The 21,996-nt window shown below is 36.3% G+C and overlaps 1 protein-coding gene across 1 annotated transcript in view; it reads left to right on the top strand.

Moving 5' to 3' along the window:
- The window catches only part of STPG2 (sperm tail PG-rich repeat containing 2), a 622,600-nt gene that overhangs the window by 353,805 nt on the left and 246,799 nt on the right, over positions 1–21,996 (top strand). Inside the window, exon 16 of the mRNA XM_060417505.1 lies at positions 13,662–13,777. Within this exon, the coding sequence (XP_060273488.1) occupies positions 13,662–13,777 (116 nt within the window). The remainder of the gene's footprint in view (positions 1–13,661; positions 13,778–21,996) is intronic.

Here is a 21,996-nt window from a genome sequence, read left to right on the forward strand (position 1 = left end):
TCCTCGAGGGATCTTCCCAACCCAGGGGTTGAACCTAGGTTTCCTGCATTGCAGGCAAATTCTTTACCAACTGAGCCAATTCCTTAAGGTTTATTGTTTGATCACTGTTTCTTGAGATTTAGGGAAAAGTGATTTCTTCAGTGTTTAAATATATTTGAGAACAGCTCCATAATAAGTTGTAATTTAAAGGTTAAAAAATGGGTTTTATAAAAATTACATTTTTTCATTTTACTTTCAGGGAATATGATTTATTATTCTGTCATGAATCCAAGGAATCTATACTTTAAATAACTCACCTGGGTAATTCTGCTGCCTGTGATCCGTATACTACACTTTGAGAAAGATTAGTTTAAAATGTATGGTGCCCATATGATCCTCTTTGTTTTTTGTTTTGATATTTCAAGCCCGAGAACAAATTCAGTCCAGAGGCCAGTGGAGAACATGTCCAAAGCTAGGGAATGGCAGTGAATAGGGCTTGTGGGTCATATATTGATGACAGATGAGGGAAGCCCTAACTATTTGGAAGTAAGCATTATTAACATAAACAAATCCCACTGCTATTTGTCTTGGTTATATTCATTACTGTAGTTGATGAGAAGGCTTGCAAGGAAGGAATTTTGGTATTATTTCATGAAGGTATAGGAAGAGGGTTGGAAAATATTTATTAGTATTATATTCACAACAACAGAATGAACAGAGAACACTGTTATGTTGAAGAAAAAATCTTATTTAGATTTAAATATATGTGTAGATTTAAATTTACTGAAAATGAGCAAGAAGCTTTCTGAAATATTCAATGGTTAACTCAATCATTTTTGTTTGATTTCTAATGAATATAAAGAAAATATTTGTGCATGAAAGCCCCATTCTGTCACTCATTTAATCTATAAAAATATGTTCAAGATGCAGAATGTATTCATTAAGTTGAAAATAAAAATGTTAACCATTTTTAATTGACTTGTCGTTAAGCTCTTCTTTCAGAAAACTCTAAGCTCTGTGAACCTAGCTTTATTGTAGCTATTTATAGCAGACATATACAAAGGAAATTCAAATGAAAATTCAGTTGAAAATAAAAATGTTAACCATTCTTAATTGACTTGTCATTAAGCTCTTCTTTCAGAAAACTCCAAACTCTGTGAAGCTAGCTTATTGTAGCTATTTATAGCAGACATATTCAAAGGAAAAGTCAAATCCAAATGCACTTGGGGGACTTAACAATTTTTAGCAAGTCAAGAAAATGGCACTAGTCACAATAAAATGGTAAAAATTAGCCAGTTAAAAAGTTTTGCTTAGGACTTCCCTGGTAGTCCAGCGTTTAAGACTCCTCACTTCTAATATAGGAGGTGTGGGTCGGGGAACTGAGGTCCCACATATTGCATGGAGGACAAAATAAAGTTTTGCTTTAAATTATGGCTCATTTACTATAGCTTTCTTAAATAATTTAGTTTGATTAATACTAATTAAATATTTAATTATTTAAAAAATAGAGTTGGTATTTATATTTTAAGAACTCTATATAACTTGATCTATGACATTACATATTTTACAGACATATAACATTATTCTGATTTTTACATACAGTGTTCACAGAGATAAGTACCAGTTTTAACAGGGAAAAGCTTACTATTTTAGCCCTGAGTGTTGTTATATTGATGACGACCTAAGAAGACTAAGAATATATGTGGAGACTTCTCAACTTTTTGCTTAGGTAATAATCCTGGCATTCTGAATCCAAACCTTTAAATGAACAGTGGGATATAAAGCCCAAACTCAGTTATGAAAGGAAAATTTGCTACTAATTTTTATTGTTGTTCAGTTACCCAGTTGGTTCCAAATCTTTGTGACCCCATGGACTGCAGCCTGCCAGGCCTCTCTGTCCCTCACCATCTCACAAAGTTTGCCCAAGTTCATGTCCATTGCATCAGTGATGCCATCCAGCCATCTCATCCTCTGATGCTTTCTTCTCCTTCTACTCTCAATCTTTCCCAGCAACAGGGGCCTTTCTAATGAGTCAGCTAGTTTCAGCTTCAGCATCAGTCCTTCCAACAAGTATTCAAGGTTGATTTACCTTAAGATTGGCTGGTTTGATCTCCTTGCTGTCAGGGACTCTCAGGAGTCCTCCAGCTCCACGGTGCAAAGGCGTCAGTTCTTCAGTGCTCCAACTTCTTTATGGTCCAGCAATCACAACCGTATGTGACCACTGGGAAAACCATAACCTTAACTATATGGACATTTTTTGGCACAGTGATGTCTCTGCTTTTCAACACACTATCTAGGTTTGTCATAGCTTTCCTACCAAGAAGCAAACCTCTTAGTTCATGGCTGTACTCACTATCTGCAGGGATTTTAGAGCCCAAGAAGAGGATCTCTGTCACTATTTCCACCTTGTCCCCCTCAATTTGCCTTGCAGTAAGAGGGTCAGATGCCATGATCTTAGTTTTTTTAATATTTACTTTTAAGCTAGCTCATTCCCTCTCCACCTTCACCCTCATCAAGAGGCTCTTTAGTTCCTCTTTGCTTTTTGTCATTAGAGTAGTACCATCTGCATATCTGAGACTGTTGATGTTTCTCCTTCCTATCTCGATTCCTGCCTGTAACTCATCCAGGCATATCAGCCTGGCATATCTCATGATGTGCTCAGTGTATACATTAAATAAACAGGGTGACAGCAGACAGCCCTGTCCTACTCCTTTCTCAGTCTTGAAACTTTGTTAATAATGTATCAGACTAATTGTGAGGTATTTTATTTACCTTGAAGATAATGTCAGTTTTACTGATTAATTGATAATTTGTTCACCAATGAAAATCATCCATGTGTTACATATTTATACACTACCTACTCAAAGTTGTATTAGGTGAAAGGTGATCATCCTTCCTTCCAGTTGGTGCCTATAATTCATACATAAAGGATGTTATAACTTCATTTCCAAGACTGGTGAAAGTCTTTCAAACTTGTACAATGTTACTTATATTATCAGAGAGTAAAATTATCAGTAAGATCAAAGACTTCATCTGATAGGGTTTTGGATATGCATTGGCTTTTTGGCTAAGATCAAGTGGTGGTTCAGACGGAAAGCGTCTGTCTACAATGTGGGAGACCTGGGTTTGATCCCTGGGTCGGGAAGTACCCTGGAAAAGGAAACGGCAACCCACTCCAGTACTCTTGCCTAGAAAATCCCATGGACGGAGGAGCCTGGTGTCCATGGGGTCGCAAAGAGTTGGACACGACTGAGTGACTTCACTTCACTTTTGATAAGTATTACTTGGAGGTACACAGTTAAACAGACTTCAATATTTGAAGATATTCAAATTCAGTATTTGAAGACATTAGAATTGATGAAACAATTGAAGATAATATGACTGATTAAACAATTGGTTAAAAATTGAAAAACCAAGAGAGTTCCAGAAAAATATCTATTTCTGCTTTATTGACTATTCCAAAGCCTTTAACTGTGTGGATCACAACAAACTGTGGAACATTCTTAAAGAGATGGGAATATCAGACCACCTGACCTGCCTCTTGAGAAATGTGTATGCAGGTCAAGAAGCAACAGTTAGAACTGGACATGGAACAACAGACTGGTTTCTAAATCAGGGAAGGAGTACATCAAGGTTGTATATTGTTGCCCTGCTTATTTAGCTTATATGCAGAGTATATCATACTAAATGCCAGGCTGGATGAAGCTCAAGCTGGAATCAAGATTGCTGGGAGAAATATTAATAACCTCAAATATGTAGATGACACCACCCTTTTGGCAGAAAAAAAAAAGAAAGCAAAGATCCTCTTGATGAAAGTGAAAGAGGAGAGTGGAACAAGCTGGCTTGAAACTCAACATTCAGAAAACTAAGATCATGCCATCACTTCATGGCAAATAAATGGGGAAACAATGGAAACAGTGACAGACTATTTTCTTGGGCTTCAAAATCCCTGCAGATGGTGACTGCAGCCATGAAATTAAAAGACACTTGCTCCTTGGAAGACAAGCTATGAACAACCTAGATAGCATATTAAAAAGCAGAGACATTACTTTGCCAACAAAGGCCCATCTAGTCAAGGCTATGGTTTTTCCAGTAGTCATATATGGATATGAGAATAAGGAAAGCTGAGCACTGAAGAACTGTTGTTTTTGAACTGTGGTGTTGGAGAAAACACTTGAGAGTTCCTTAGATTGCAAGGAGATCTAACCAGTCCATCCTAAAGGAAATCAGTGCTGAATATTCATTGGAAGGACTGATGCTGAAGCTGATACTCCAATACTTTGGCCACCTGTTGTGAAGAACTGACACATTGGAAAAGACCCTAATGCTGGGAAAGATTGAAGGTGGGAGGAGAAGGGGACGACAGAGGATGAGATGGTTGGATGGTATCACCGACTTGATGGACATGAGTTTGAGCAAGCTCTGGGAGTTGGTGATGGGCAAGGAAGCCTGGCATGCTGCAGTCCATGGGTTGCAAAGAGTTGAATGTGACTATGCAACTGAACTGAACTGGTTTTGTTTTTGGAAAGAGAAGTCAACAATATGATAACAAATACCCAGAAATTTCAGTTAAAAGTTTACCTATCATTTGGACTCTGTCATTTTTTCTCATTACCTATACAGTGAATTTAATAGATTGTGCAGTTCTGTAGTCATAATCTGAAGTGCCATTTAAGCAAATCAAGTTTTAGAAGCAGGAGAGGAGCATTGAGAGCAGGAGAGTGGTTTTGACACTGATGATAATACTTCCTTGTGTACCAATCTTTTGTCTTTGCTATTATTGCATTTGTAGAGTCGGAGAATTAAATCAGTGTGAAAAAATGTGTTCTGTGATCCCTAAACCCTCTAAAAGACATTTCAAAGCCATGCAGTCCATTTCAATGACCAGTTTTCTAGATGCTTTTTAAATATCTAAAGATAAGCTCACATATGGGATATTTACTTTCCAGTAGTTTTCTGTCCCCTTCAGATGAAATAAGGACTCTGTAATCATAAGCAAAATTGACTACGATTTATTAATTTTGGCTCATTACAAAGATAGCCGTTTTTTTAAAATATGAGGTTTTGCAACTTTATTCATAGAAGTATTTATTTTTGAGTCCACTCTTAGTGTACTTAAATCATTTTCATTTTAAATTACTCATTGTTCCTGTTATCTCCTATTTTTGCCTTGTAGCATTGGTTGACATTTCAGAGTGTGTGAGTTGGCATAGGGCTGGAAAATATGTAATTATAAGAATCACCTGCTCTTGAATTTTCCATTATATAGTAGTCATGATCCAGTCAGACTTTTCATAGGTGTTTGATTTGGAATGAGAAGCTTTTCTTCCTCTGTGACCTGTGATTAAAATGTGGCCTTTTGGTAAATAAAGAGAAGATAGTTTCTGCATAATCCAGATGTGAATCAGAGCCGGTGAAGCAATGTAAATCTTTGACCTGTATCGTATAAGCAGTAATATACGTAATTGAAAATTTATTTTAAAATTAAGTGCAGTAAACCTTTTCTTTAATGCTCTGTAGCTCAGAGCAGTCTAAGTGCTAAAATGCAGCAAGCTGCATATTAAGGAAAGTTTTGCTTCACTTAATATTCCTCAAAGAAATTCCAGTAAAAGAAAATCTACTACAACTACATTTGAATATTTTCTTTTCTTTTAATGAATTATAACCACGAATGTAAATATTTATCAGCATTATGATAAATAGCATTTAGCATTATACCTTTCACATTATGGTAAAGGCAGGGGATAGACTATACTTCATAACTGAAAATGGAACACCTTTACAGTAGTGTTTGGATAATAGCCTTACCTATTGCATTAACTTTTATAAATCTTTACAGTTAAAGTTGTAATTTTCAATTAATTGTGGAATTATGTACCCATTTCCTGATGGTAGTTTGTGGTTTGTTTTTTTTTTCTGGATATTGCAGCAACTGGTACATTTTCCTATGCATAGTTTAGTTTGTGTATTTAAGATTTGCTGTTAAGATACTATATTTGTATATATACATTATTTCTCTGCAATGTAAATATAAATTGCTCTGTTTGTTTAGTTACCAAGTTGTGTCCAACTCTTTTGTGACCCCATACACTGTAGCCTGCCAGGCTCCTCTGTTACAGGGGATTTCCCAGGCAAGAATACTGGAGTAAGTTGCCATAACTTTCTCCAGGGGATCTTCCTGACCCAGCGACTGAACCCATGTCTCTTGCAATAGCAAGTGGATTATTTACTGCTGAGCCACCAGGGAAGCCTTATAAATATGTTAATATCATTTCAAAGAGTTGGACATGACTAGTGACTGAACAACATCCCACTGTCTTAGTCACTGTGGGCTGCTATAACAAAAGTGCAATAGACTGCATGATTAAACAAAAATTTATTTCTCATAGTTCTGGTATCTGAGAAGTTCAAGATCAAGTTCCCCAGGATTCTGGCCAATTCTATTCCTAGTGAGGGCCCTCTTCCTAGTTTGCAGATAGACATCTTACTTTGTCTTCACATAAGAGAGAGAGAGAGTTGGTGGGCAGGATGGGGGAGAGAGAGAGAATAAGCTCATTATATCTCCTCTTACAAGGACAATAATCCTATCATAAGGGCTCCCCCCTAATGAACAAATTACCTCTCAAAATCCCCATCTCCAAATACCCTCACACTGGGGATTAGGGTTTCAAAATATGAACTGTAAATGGACAGAAACATTCTGTTTGTGTTCTGTTCTGTAGCAGTCTCCCACAAGGGCTTTATAACTTTGGATGTCTATCCTGTTAATTGAATTTATATTAGAATGATTAATCTAGAGTCAAATGTTACATTTTATTTAAAATTTTGAAATGTCCTTTGCAATGAAGCTAAAGCTTTAAAAATGTTTCATGTGAACCTATCAATTCTAAAATACATCAGATTCTAAAGTACCAACAAGAATCTATTCTTCAAAGTAAGTGGTTTCAAATTGCATGTCTCCTAGGGAGATAGAGGCATTAATTTTGTATCCTATTACTATCTTTATATCTGTTCTACTATTTCACTATGTATGTTCATTGTCAATATTCTGTGCTTCAAGTTTTTATTCCCTCACTCCACAGTGCCTTTTTAATGCCTTCTAATTTAGTTTCATTTGTTACCACTCTTTTAAAGTTACATTCTATATGCACTGCTTCCCTGCTTGCCTGGTGGCTCAAATGGTAAAGAATCTGCCTGCAATTTGGGAAACCTGGGTTATCGCTGGGTTGGGAAGATCCCCTGCAAAAAGGAATGGTGGCCCACTCTAGTATTCTTGCCTGGAGAATCCCATGGACCAAGGAGCCTGGTGGGCTACAGTCTATGGGGTTGCAAAGAGTTGGACACAACGGAGTGACTAAGCACAGTACATACACTCTACTATAAATCCCCTCTTGAAATATTTGCTATGGTAGACCTCTAACCCTCTTCATGCACTTCTCCGGAGGCTCAGTGGTAAAGAATCCATCTGCAATGCAGAGACATGTGTCTGATCCCTGGTTTGAGAAGATTCCCTGGAGAAGGAAATGGGCACCCACTCCTGTATTCTTGCCTGGGCAGTCCCATGAACAGAGGAGCCTGGCAGGCTACAGTCCGTAGGGTCGAGAAAGAGTCAGACACTACTTAGAGACTAAACAACAACCCTCTTCATATACGAGGCATGGCATGTTAGAGACAGTAATTATTGGTTAACATGGAAATAGAGGGAAAAACAGCCTCTTTCGATTTATTGTCTATGATGTAGTAGCTAGGTTTATTAACTAGACTGTTATCCTTCTTTGACTCTCTGTTCCCTCTCTGTGTGCAGTCTCCCAAGTTCCACTCCTCGGTTATTTAGTTTTCTCTCTCCGTGCTCTTCCACTTAGAGAAACCTCGACTATTGCCTCTATATAAGTAACTGCATTCTTTCTCTCCAGGTCAGCTTTCTCAGGAGTCTCAGATACATACCTACAATTGTCCTCTGGATATCCTGCATCTTTTCATATATAACTGGCTCAAAATCAAGCCCAAAGTCTTCCTCTGCTCCTTCTTTCTGTGTTTCTTTATTACTAACACAATATTACCTTTCTCATAGCCACTATTCATTTTTATCTCCTTCCAATCACTGTACATACTAAACGTTTATTGCATTTCTTAGAAAGTATTCTGAATTGTTCTTCTTTTTCCTTATCAATGTTACTAAACTCCTTGTTAGTAACCCTGAAATAGACCATCTACAAGCCATTTCATTCTATAAACTATTGCCAGAGTTTATTTCTTAATTAGCTTTTTCTTTATGAATCTCCTTTAGTCTAAAATCTTCAAAGGGTAGACTATGGAAGTGGTTTTTAAAAGCTTTTTTAAATAAAAATTAATGAACAACTTTGGTTAAATAAAATTTTACATGGAACCCAAACAAAGCAGTGAATCTGTAGTTGTTTTGGGTGAAAATATTTAAGTGTAAGTGTTAGTTGCTCAATCATGTCCGACCCTTTGCGATCCCATGGACTGTAGCCTGCCAGGCTCCTCTGCCTGTGGAATTCTCCAGACAAGAATACTGGAGTGGGTTGCCATTCCGTCTTTCAAAATTTTATTTGGGGTCTACCTACACATTGTCCCCTGGGCAATTCTTTGGAATTTTTGGAACATTTTAGAATACAATTTGAAGCTGTTGGCTCTAGTACAGAATCTTTATTTAGGATTTAGGCTTGTTCCATTCAGCCCATCTGTTTACTCCACGCAACGGTTCCATAGTCGTAAATTCCATCTTCGTGGCTTGACTTCTATCATGTTTAGTGCTCAGTATGCTGTAAAACCACCATTCTCCTTCTTTAAATCTTATTCATATTTTCAATGCAATTCAGTCATCACCTCTTCACTAAACATATGAAAGTTGTTCAGTTGCCAAGTTGCGTCTGAATCTTTGCAACCCCATAGACTGTAGCATGCTAGGCTGCTCTGTCCTTCACCATCTTTTGGAGTTTGCTCAAATTCATGTCCATTGAGTCGGTGATGCCTTCCAACCATCTCATCCTCTGTAATCCCCTTCTGCCTTCAGTCTTTCCCAACATCAAGGTATTTTCCAATGAGTATGAATGAACATATGAATGAATATTTAGGAAATAAGACTTGGGTATCTCTTCTAACAATGTAGAAGTATTTTGAGTGGGTATTATTTTCTTTTTTTTTTTGGAAATTGCCTGTGTCTTACATTTAATTATTACGTAAGCAGAGGTCCCTGCAAGTGTATCTTGGGGATATTGCGGGTTTGGTTCCAGACTACCACAACGAAGCAGATATCGTAATAAAGAGAGTCACACAATTATTTTTGGTTTTCCAGTTCATATAAAAGTTATGTTTACACTATAGTGCAGTCTATTAAATATGCAATAATTTTTGTCTAAAAAATGTGCATACCTTCATTTAAAAATGCTTCATTGCTAAAAAAAAGACTATACACCATCTGAGCCTTCAGCAAGGGATGCTCTTTTTGTTGGTATAGTGTCTTCCCTTGATATTGCATGGTGGTTGCTGAAGGGCTAAGTGGTGAGGCAGTTTCTTAGACAGTAGTGAAGTTTGCTGCATCCATTATCTCCCTTTCACAATTTTTTTTTCTTTATCACACATGCTGTTTAGTAGCATTTTACACGCAATAGGACATCTTTCAAAATTGGAGTCAATCCTCTCAAACCCTTCTGCTGCTCTATCAACTAACTTTATATAATAATTTAAATCCTTTGTTGTCAAAATGTTAACAGTCTTAACAGCACCTTCACTGGGAGTAGATTCCATCTTAAGAAACCACTTTCTTTGCTTATCTATAAGAAGCAACCCCTCATCCGGTTAAGGTTTACCATGAGATTGCAACAATTTGAGTCCTATCATCAGACTTCATTTCTAATTTTAGTCCTCTTACTATTTCTGCATCTGCGTTTTTTTCCTTCACTAAGACTTGAATCACTCAGTCATTCAAATCCTTCCAACTAACTCCTGTTAATGTTGATATTTTTACCACTTTCTATAAATTGTAAATGTTCTTAATGGCAAATGCAATGGTGAATCCTTTCCAGGAGGTTTTTCATTGACTTTGCCTGCTTCTCTTTACCATCTGGTGACTCAGATGGTAAAGAATCTGCCTGCAATGCAAGAGACCCAGGTTTGATCCTTAGGTTGAGAAGATCCCTTGAAGAAGGCAATGGCTACCCACTCCAGTATTCTTGCCTCGAGAATTCCATGGACAGAGGAGCTTGGTGGGCTACAGTCCATGGGGTCGCAAAGAGTCAGGCATGATGGAGTGACTACTTTCACTTTCTTTTCACATCTGTCAGAGGAATCACCATTGATGGCAGCTAGATCCATTTGAAATATATTTATTAAATAATAAGATTTGAAAGTCAAACTGACTCCTTGATCCATGGGCTGCAGAATGGATGTTATGTTAGCAGGCATAAAAACATCGTTAATCTCATAGTACAGCTTCATCTGAGTTCTTGGGTGACCAACTACATGTCAATATTTGGTAATATTTTGAAAAGAAACTTTTTTTTTTCCCTAAGCAGTAGGTCTCAACAGTGGGCTTGAAATATTTAGCAAACCATGTTGTTAACAGATGCCACATTATCCAGGCATTATATAGCATAGTTCTTAAGGGCCCTAAGGTTTTTGGAATGTTAAGTGAGTATTAGGTTCAACTTAAAGTCACCAAGTATATTAGTCTTTACCAAGAGAATTAGCCTGTCCTTGAAACTTTGAATATAGCCATTGACTTCTCCTCTTTAGCTATGAGAGTCCTAGATGACATCTTCTTTCAAAAGAAGGCAGTTTTTTTCTACATAGAAAATCTGTTGTTGAGTATATTACCTTCATTAATTATCATAGCTAGATCTACTGGATAACTTGCTACAGTATTTACAGCTGTATAAACAGCTACTTTACATTGCAGTTTTATGTTATGGAAATAGCTTCTTTACATTTACCAGCCTCAGTTAGCTTCAGACTTCATCTGGCGCTTTCTCAGCTCTCTCAGCCTTCATGAAATTGAAGAGAATTAGGCCTGGCTCTGAATTAGGCATTGGCTTAAGGGAATGTTAATCTCTAACCAGACCACTAGAAGTTTCTCCATATCAGCATTAAAATAGCTTAGCTTTCCTATCATTTGCGTGCTCACGGGAATAACACTTTTAAATTCCTTCAAGAAGTTTTTCCTTTGGATTTATGACTTGGCTAGTGCAACATGCCTGGCTTTCAGTCTGTCTCAACTTTTGACATGCCTTTCTCAATAAGTTTAATCATTTCCAGTTTTTAAATTAAAGTGAGTCATGTGACTTGTCCTTTCACTTGAACACTATAGTAATAACCCATGGTAGAGGTACAGATTGGCCTAATTGCATTATTATTGTGTCTCGGGAAATAGACCCAAGGGGAGGGAAAGAAATAAGGGAACAATCAGAACACATGCAACAATTATCAGTTAAGTTTGCCATCTTATATGAGGATGATTTGTGGTGCCCTCAAACAATTACAATAGTAATATCAAAGGTTAGTTCAGTTCAGTTGCTCAGTCATGTCTGACTCTTTGTGACCACATGGACTGCAGCACACCAGGCTTCCCTGTTCATTACCAATTCCCAGAGCTTGCTCAAACTCATGTCCCTCAAGTCGGTGATGCCATCCAACCATCTCATCCTCTGTTGTCCCCTTCTCCTCCTGCCTTCAATTTTTCTCAGCATCAGGGTCTTTTCCAAGAGTCAATTCTTCCCATCAGGTGGCCAAAGAATTGAAGCTTCAACTTCAGCATCAGTCCTTCCAATAAATATTCAGGATTGATTTCCTTTAGGATTGACTAGTTGGATCTTCTTCCAGTCCAAAGGACTCTCAAGAGTCTTCTCCAACACCACAATTCAAAAGCATCAATTCTTCAGCATTCAGCTTTCTTTATGGTCCAACTCTCACATCCATACATGACTACTGGAAAAACCATAGCTTTGACTGGACAGACCTTTGTTGGCCAAGTAATTACTCTGCTTTTTAATATGCTGTCTAGGTGGACTATAGCTTTTCTTCCAAGGAGCAAGCATCTTTTAATTTCATGGCTGTAGTCACCATCTGCAGTGATCTTGGAGTACCCCCAAATAAAGTCTGTCACTGTTTCCATTGTTTCCTCATCTATTTGCTGTGAAGTGACAGGACTGGTTGCCATGATCTTAGTTTTCTGAAAGTTGAGTTTTAAGGCAGCTTTTAAACTCTCTTTCACTTTCACCAAGAGGCTCTTTAGTTCTTCTTCACTTTCTGCCATAAGGGTGGTGTCAATGCATATCTCAGGTTATTGATATTTCTCCAGGCAATCTTTATTCCAGCTTGTGCTTCATCCAGCCAGGCATTTTGCATGTTGTGCTCTGCATGTAAGTTAAACAAACAGGGTGACTATATACAGCCTTGACATAATCCTTTTGAAGTTTGGAACCAATCTATTGTTCCAGCTCTAGTTCTAATTGTTGCTTCTTGACCTGCATACAGATTTCAAGAGGCAGGTCAGCTGGTTTGGTATTCCTATCTCTTTAAGAATGTTCCAGAGTTTGTTGTGATCCACACAGTCAAAGGCTTTGGTGTAGTCAATAAAGCAGAAGTTGATGTTTTTCTGGAACTCTCTTGCTTTTCCAGTGATCCAAGGGATGTTGGCAATTTGATCTCTGGTTCCTCTGCCTTTTCTAAATCCAGCTTGAACATCTGGAAGTTCATGGTTCATGTAGTGTTGAAGCCTGGCTTGGAGAATTTTGAACATTACTTTGCTAGCATGTGTGATGAGTGAAATTGTGCAGTAGGTTGAATGTTCTTTGAAATCACCTATCTTTGGAACTGGAATGAAACTGAACTTTTCTAGTCCTGTGGCCACGGCAGAGTTTTCCAAATTTGCTGGTATATTTAGTGCAGCATTTTCACAGCATCATCTTTTAGGATTTGAAATAACTCAGCTGGACTTGCATCACTTCCACTAGCTTTTTTCATAGTGATGCTTTGTAAGGCCCACTTGACTTCACATTCCAGGATGTCTGGCTCTTGGTGAATGATCACACCATCATTGTTATCTGGGTCATGAAGATCTTTTTTATACAGTTCTTCTGTGTATTCTTGCCACCTCTTCTTGATATATTCTGCTTCTGTTATTTTTTCCCATTCTATAGCTTTCATTTATTTCTTTGCATTGAGCACTGAAGGTGACTTTCTTATCTCTCCTTGCTATTGTTTGGAACTCTGCATTCAAATATATATATCTTTTCTTTTCTCTTTTGTCTTTAGCTTATCAAAAGGTCACTGATTACAGATTACCAAACAGATATAATTTTAATAATGAAGAAGTTTGAAGAATTGTGAGAATTACAGGACCAAATGCTTTGAAATATGGTGCTGATAAATTTGCTAGAAGCAAAAATGCCACAAACCTTCAATTTGTTAAAAAAAAAAAAGATGAAAAAATCATAATATCTGAAAAATGCAACAAAGTGACATAAAATGAAGTTTGCCTCTGTTTTATGCTTATTATATTTGAAATCCCTGAGCTGAATGACTTTAAGCATTCAAAAGGATGGGTTCAAGATTGTTTGATGCCAAATTTAAATGTTAGGCTCACAAATCTAAGAATAATATCCATGTGACCAAAATCAATAATTTAAAACGTGCTTTATTATTTTTACATTTGTTTTTCTTAGGACCTACAACATACAATCCTGTTTTTAAGAAATCTTGCTTCATACCCTCATTTGTTAAAGCATCAGAGCGTTTTAAAGATTCCAAAGAGATTACTCCTGGTCCAGCGACATATGAGGTTTGTCAAAAATATTTCTCTTTAAATAATAACATAAGAATGAAAAAATTTCCAGAACATCACTGGAAATGTCTTTATTAAAGTCCTTTCCATGTGATCTATTCTTATTACTAACCAAAATCTTTTAGCTGATAATGACTTTGTAAAAAATATATTCTGACATTTCTTAAAGATTTAAGAATTATTTAACAACTCATATATAAATAGCCTCAACAGCATTAATGCATATATATGTATATATAATTTTATATCTCTGCAACTTTAAATATTTACTTGTCTACATACACAAATCAAAATTTCCAAATATTTGTTGAAATTAAGAATTTATTAAAGAGCGTAGAAGAAAGCCCTGCAGATCTGGAAGAACAGGTTTGATCTTTTATTTTCTTTTAATAAATGTAGATGGTTTAGATTCATAATAAATAAATGTCTCATTCTGTTGTGGGTCTTCTGATTATATGGAGGAGGCTGAAATAAACTGCAAGGTTTTAGAAATTGTGTTCACTATAGGTTTTAATACCTGTTTGGAATGAAAAGGTCTTCCCATTGGCTTATAGCAATTAATTTAAGAGTGCAAAACATAGTGAATGTTCTTATCTGAGATAGTTAATGAGAAATTTATTTGTATTGAATGTATGTTTTTCTACTTATTTAAAATGTCATAATCCAAATAGCTTTTCAGCATTCTGTCAAAGGCACATTCATAATATAATAGCAAAAAAGGAAGAAAATCAATTATGAAAGACTTGTTATTTTTACCCATTGGCTGTTGATTTTCCCAGAAGATCACTGTTAATGTCTATTGATAAGCCAATACTTTTATAAGACTTACTTCAGAAAGGGAAAATATGCTAGATAGAGCATTCATAGTAGTTCAGAATGTGAAAGTGAAAGAATTATACATTATATAGTTAATGTTTTAGAGCCTTGCCTGTGTAATATAAGGCAAGACTTGCAAATTAGAAACTTGCAGTTGTAAAGATTTGGCAAAGTTTATGACATATTGACTCTTGATTGTTGGGTATAATGAGGAAGGGCCTTTAAGCAAGTATTGATCAGTAAACTATTAGTCTTAATGAAGTAGGTTAGTTATTCTAGGCACCCCACTCCAGTACTCTTGCCTGGAAAATCCCATGGATAGAGGAGCCTGGAAGACTGCAGTCCATGGGGTCGCGCAGAGTCGGACACGACTGAGTGACTTCACTTTCACTGTTCACTTTCATACATGAAGAAAATGGCAACCCACTCCAGTGTTCTTGCCTGGAGAATCCCAGGGGCGGAGCCTGGTGGGCTGCCGTCTATGGAGTCACACAGAGTCGGACACGACTGAAGTGACTTATCAAACTATGCTGCTGCTGCTGCTGCTAATATTAAATCATATTATATACTTAGTTGATTGTGTCCACACTCTGTTTTAAAAGTGATTTTAATGGTGTCCACAAAATACAAATGCTAAGAAATCTGATACTACCTTTTTCATTTTGTGATACACTTGTCAGAGAAGATGTACCAATTAGTCTTCCTTGTATTTAAAGATGCTTTTCCTTTTTCCTTTCACTGAGATTTAATAATTTTTATTTATACTTCAGTCATTTATGGAGTAAAACATTTATGGATTTAACAATGAGGTATAATTAAAGTAATGCCTGAAATTTCAAGCTAATATATCCATACATTATATAGTATATATAATACTACACTGCTTGGTAACTTTTCTATTGAAAACTACCTGTATTTTTTTGTCTTTGCAACACCATTTTGTTTCCTTATAATTTGCTCTGATTTTTTAGTTTGACGCTTCTCTTTTCCTTCATCATGTTTAATAAATTGATGACCTAAAAACATATTTGCCTTAAATATTTTACTTCTTTAATAGAAAAAGATGATTCTGGTCATTTATAACACTCTTTTAAGATTGCAATATGGGATTCTATTTGGAAAATACTTAAATGTATCTAGTGTCTGCCGTTGATGGTTAGAGGTTTCTTTAGTATCTCACGTCCACTTTGGATCCCAACTGTCGGATGTTCCTTTTCTTACATCCTTACCAACCTTTTTTATTCTTGTCTTTTTGATGATAGCTACCAGTTGTGAGGTGATATCTCACAACTTATGGTTGCTTCCATGTCTTGGCTATTGTAAGCAGTGCCAGAGTGAAAGCTGAAGTGCATGTATCTTGTTAGATTATTGTTTTATCCAGATATATCCCCAGGAATGAGACTGGTGGGTCATGTGGTAGATCTATTTTTAAAAAACTAAAGAACCCCCATACTATTCTCTATAATGACTGTACCAATTTACATTCCTATCAACAGTGGGTGGGGGGGACGTTCCATTGTTTCCACACCCTCTCCAGCATTTATTGTTTGTAGACTTTTTGATGATGGCTATTTTAACCATGTGAAGTGATACCTCATTGTAGTTTTGATTTGCATTTGTCTAGGTAGTTATGTTGAGCATCTTTTTCATGGGCTTTTTGGCCACCTATATGTCTTCTATGTAGAAATGCCTATTTAGATCTGCTCATTTTTTGATTCCTTTTTTTCCTTCTGTTTATCTGCATGAGCTGTTTGTATTTTGGAGATTAATTCCTTGTTGGTCTCATCATTTCCAAATATGTTCTCCAATTTTGATGGTTGTCTTTTTTTTTTTATAGTTTCCTTTGATGTGTAAAAGCTGTTAAGTTTAATTAGGTCCCATTTGCTTATTTGTGTGTTTATTTTCTTTATTCTAGAAAGTGGATCCCAAAAGATATTGCTGTGATTTATGTAAAAGAGTGTTCAGCCTGTGTTTTTCACTAAGAGTTTTATACCATCTGGTCTTACATTTAGTTTTTAAATTCATTTTGAGTTTGTTTTTGTGTATGGTATTAGGGAATTTTCTAATTTCACTCTTTAACATGATGCTGTCCGATTTTTCCAGCATCATTTATTGAAGAAACTGTCTTTTCTCCATTGTGTATTCTTGCCTCCTTTGTCATAGATTAATTGGCCATAGGTATATGGATTTATTTTTTGGCTTTCTATCTTGTTCCATTGATCTGTAAGTTTGTCTCTGTGCCAGTACCATGCTGTTCTGATTACTGTAGCTTTATAGTATAATCTTAAGTCATGAAGCCCGATTCCTTAAGCTCCTTATTTTGTTCTCAAGATTGCTTTGACTATTTGGGGTCTTTTGTGTCTCCATACAAATTTTAAGGTTTTTTGTTCTAGATCTGCAAAAAGTGCCATTAGTTATTTGATAAGGATTGACTTGAATCTGTAGATCACCTTGGATGATAGTATAGTTATTTTGACAATATTTATTCTTCCAATCCAAGTACATGGTATAGCTGTATGTCATCTTTGATTTCTTTCATCAGCATCTTCTAGTTTTGAGAGTACAGGTTTTTTGCCTACTTAGGTACATTTATCCCTAGGTATTTTATTCTTTTTGAAGCAATAATTATTTCCTAAATTTCTATTTCTAATCTTTCATTGTTAGTGTACAGAAATGCAAGAGATTTCTGTGTATTGATATTGTATACCACAACTTTATCAAATTCATTAATGAGCTCCACTAGTTTCTGGTAGCATCTTCAGGATTTTCTATGTATAGTATCATGTCATCTGCAAACAGTGACAGTTTTACTTTTTCTTTTACAGTTTTGATTCCTTTTATTACTTTTTCTTCTCAATTGCTGTGATTAGGACTTTCAAAACTATGGTGAATAAAAATGGTGAGACATCTTTATCTTATTTCTATTCTTAGAGGAAACATTTTCAGCTTTTTACCTTTAAGTATGATGCTATCTGTGAGTTTGTCATGTATGGCCTTTATTATGTTAAGATATCTTCCCTCTCTGCCTACTTTCTAGAGAGGTTCCCCCCGCCCCCACCAATAAATTGATGTTGAATTTTGTCAAAATCTTTTTCTGCATCTGTTAAGATGACCATAAGGTTTTATTCTTCAATTTTTTTTAATGTGAAGAATTAATGCTTTTGAACTGTGGTGTTGAAGAAGACTCTTGAGAGTCACTTGGATTGCAAGGAGATCCAACCATTCAATCCTAAAGGAAATCAGTTCTGAATATTCATTGGAAGGACTGATGCTGAAGCTGAAGCTCCAATACTTTGGCCCCCTGATGCGAAGAACTGACTCATTGGAAAAGACCCTGATGCTGGGAAAGATTGAAGGCAGGAGGAGAAGAGATGACAGAGGATGAGATGGTTGGATGGCATCACCGACTTGATGGACGTGAGTTTGAGTAAGCTCAGCTTACTCAAGTTGGTGATGGACAGGGAAACCTGGCATGCTGCAGTCCATGGGGGTCACAAAGAGTCAGACATGGCTGAGCGACTGAACTGAACTGATCAAAGGGATTGATATTGTGGACATTGAAGAATCTTTGCATCCCTGGGATAAATCCCACTTGATTATGGTGTATGATCTTTGTAATGTATTGTTGCACTCGGTTTGCTAGTATTTTGTTGACAGATGTTGATTTGCATTCATGCAGAAGCTTTTTAGTCAGATGTAGTGTTTTTAGTCAGATGTGGTCCCACTTCTTTATTTTTGTTTATACATTTGATGTCATATCCAAAAACATCATTGCCAAGACCAATGTCGGGAAACTTTTCCCCATGTTCCTTCTAGAAGTTTTATGGCTTCTGGTGTTCAAGTTACGTCTTTAATCCATTTTGAGTTAATTACTATGAGTAGTATAAATAAGGGTTCTCGTGTACTTCAGTTTTCCAAGCATCGCTGATAAGAAGTTAACATATTTTCCCATTATTTTCCCATTGTGTATTCCTGATATCCTTTTCAAAGATTAGTTGATGGTAAATGAAACAGATCATTCTGGGCTCTCAAGTTTTTCCATTGCTTATGTGTCTTTTTTTAATGCCAATTTTGACTACTGTAGCTTTGTGACAGAGTTTGAAATCAGGAGGTGTGAGGTTTCTAGCTCTGTTGTTCTTTCTTAGGAATACCTTGGCTACTAAGGATCTTATATGATTCCATACAAATTTTAGGATTATTTTGTCTGTTTCAGTGAAAATGCCTTTGAAATTTTGATAGAGATTATATGAAATCAACAGATGACTGCACATTGTAAAGTGCATATTTTATTATTACTGATTTTTAAAAATTCTTGGACATGGGATATCTTACCATTTGTGTCTACTTCAAATTCTTTCACCAGTGTCTTATAATTTTCAGTGTATAAATATTTTATTGTCCTGGTTACCTTTATTCCTAAGTATTTTCTTATGTTTTATGCTGTTGTAAATGGGCTTGTTTTCTTGGTGTTCTAGATAGTTTGTGTTAGTGCATAGAAACATAATTGACTTTTATATGTTCAGTTTTCATTCTGCAACTTTTCAAATTCATTTATTTATTATTTTATTGTATTTCCATTGATATTTTTGTGGCATCTTTAGAATTTTCTATAAATTTATTTCATCTACAAACAGAAATAATTTTACTTTTTTCTTTATAATTTGGTTGGCTTTTATTATTACTACTATTTTTGCCAAATTGTTCTGGCTAAAACTTCCAGGATATGTTAAATAGGGGTGGTTAATGTAGTCATCATTGCCTTTTCCTGATCTTATCCAGAAAGTTTTTAACTTTCTACTGTTGAATATAATGTTAGATGTAAGTTAGTCTTCAATGGCCTTTATTATGTTAAGGTATTGTACACTTATTCTATAATCAAGTTGTTAACATTTTTTTTAACGAAAAAATGTTGAATTTTGTCAGATACTGTTTTTGCATTGAGATGATCATACAATTTTTATTTTTTATTGTTTTAATGTGGTACATCACTTTTATTGATATGTTTATGTTGAGCCACTTTATTCTCAGGGGTGAATCCCATTTGCCATAGTGTATGATCCTTTTAAGGTACTGTTGAATTTGGTTTGCTAGGTTTGATATTTTGTTGAGGTATTTTGCCGGTATATTCATCAGGGATATTAGCCTGTAGCTTTTTCTTTTTGTAGCCTTATTTAACTTTAGTTTCAGGATAATGCTGGCCTCATAAAATGAGTTTAGGAGTATTCTCTCCTCTTCAGTATTTTGGGAGAGTTTGAGAAGGATTGGCATCAATCATTTAAATGTTTGGTAGAATTCACTAGTGAAACGATCTGGTCATATTGTTTTGTTTTCTGGGAGATTTTTAATTACTGCTTCAGTCTCCTCAGTCATTAGGTTGTTGTTGTTGTTGTTTGTTTTGCTTTTCTAGGCCACGCTGGGTCTCCGTTGCTTTACGTGGGCTTTCTCTAGCTGCAGTGAGCAAGGGCTACCTTAGTTGCCGCGCACAGGCTGCTCACTGCAGTGGCTTCTCTTGTTGTGGGGCACAGGCTCCAGGCCCGTGGGCTTCAGTGGTTCTGGCACCTGGGCTTAGTTGCTCTGTGGCAGGTGGAATCTTCCTGGGTCAGGGCTTGAAAGCATGTCCCCTGTACTGGCAGGCAGATTCTTATCCACTCTTCCACCAGGGAAAGTTCAGTCATTAAATTTTTTCAGATTTTCTATTTCTTTATAATTCAGTCTTGATAGGTCATATGTTTCTAGGAATGTATCCTTTTTTTCCCCTAGATTATTCAGTTTGGAAGTGTACAGTTGTTCATATTACTCCCTTATGATCCTTTTTATTCCTGTGGTACGAGTTGTAATAGCTCCTCTTTCATTTATAATTTCATTTATTTGAATCTTCTCTGGTTTTTCCTTTGTGTAGCTAAACTTTAGTCAATTTTCTTTATCTTCTCAGAATACCAGTTCTTTCATTTGTAAATCTTTTCTATTGTTTTCTTGGTTTCTATTGCATTTCTGCGCCAAAACTTGTTACCTATTTCCTTTTACTGACTTTGGTCTTAGTTTGTTCTTTTTTTTCTAAGATGTATAGTAGATTTATTTATGACTTTTCTTTTTCTTTCATATGGCATTTCTTCCTATAAACAGTTTTCACTACATCTCCTAAGTTTTGGTATGTTGTTTTGCCATTTTTTGTTTGTTCCAAGATAAATACATATTTTTGGTTACAGAGTGTGACTTGTGGGATCTTAGTTCCAGAACTAGGTATCAAACCATGCTCCCTGCTGTCAAAGTGCAGAGTCCTAAGCACTAGACTGCCAAGGAGTTCCCTTAAGATATTTTTTGACTTCCCTTTTGATTTTTTTAACCCATTGTTGTTTGGTGTATGTTGTTCAATTTCCAGTTATTTGTGAATTCTCCAGTTTTATCCCATTGATTTCTGATTTCATAGAATATGAAAATATCAGAAAGGGTATTTTGTATGATTTCAATTTTCTTAACACTTGCAAAGGCTTGTTTTGTGACCTAACATAATTTCTCCCATAGACTGTCCCATGTGCTTGAGAAGGATATGTTCGGCTTATATGGAGTGTTCTTTGTATGTCTGCTGAGTTCACTTGTCTAAGATGTATTTTGTTTCTTCATTGATTTTGTATGCATTTTATGAAAGTATGGTATTGAAATCCCCTCATGAGAAATGCTGGGCTGGAAGAAGCACAAGCTGGAATCAAGATTGCCAGGAGAAATATCAATAACCTCAGATATGCAGATGACACCATCCTTATGGCAGAAAGTGAAGAGGAACTAAAAAGCCTCTTGATGAAAGTGAAAGAGGAGAGTGAAAAAGTTGGCTTAAAGCTCACCATCCAGAAAACGAAGATCATGGCATCTAGTCCCATCACTTCATGGGAAATAGATGGGGAAACAGTGGAAACACTGTCAGACTTTATTTTTCTGGGCTCCAAAATCACTGCAGATGGTGACTGCAGCCAGGAAATTAAAAGACGCTTACTCCTTGGAAGGAAAGTTATGACCAACCTAGATAGCATATTAAAAAGCAGAGAGATTACTTTGCCAACAAAGTTCCGTCTAGTCAAGGCTATGGTTTTTCTAGTGTTCATGTATGGATGTGAGAGTTGGACTGTGAAGAAGGCTGAATGCCAAAGAGTTGATGCTTTTGAATTGTGGTATTGGAGAAGACTCTTGAGAGTCCCTTGGACTGCAAGGAAATCCAACCAGTCAATCCTAAAGGAGATCAGTCCTGGGTGTTCATTGGAAGGGCTGATATTGAAGCTGAAACTCCAGTACTTTGGCCACCTCATGCAAAAGAGTTGACTCATTGGAAAAGACCCTGATCCTGGGAGGGGTTGGGGGCAGGAGGATAAGGGGATGACAGAGAATGAGATGGCTGGATGGCATCACTG

Source organism: Ovis aries, chromosome 6 (assembly GCF_016772045.2).
Source record: "Ovis aries strain OAR_USU_Benz2616 breed Rambouillet chromosome 6, ARS-UI_Ramb_v3.0, whole genome shotgun sequence".
Classification (NCBI taxonomy): Eukaryota; Metazoa; Chordata; class Mammalia; order Artiodactyla; family Bovidae; genus Ovis; species Ovis aries.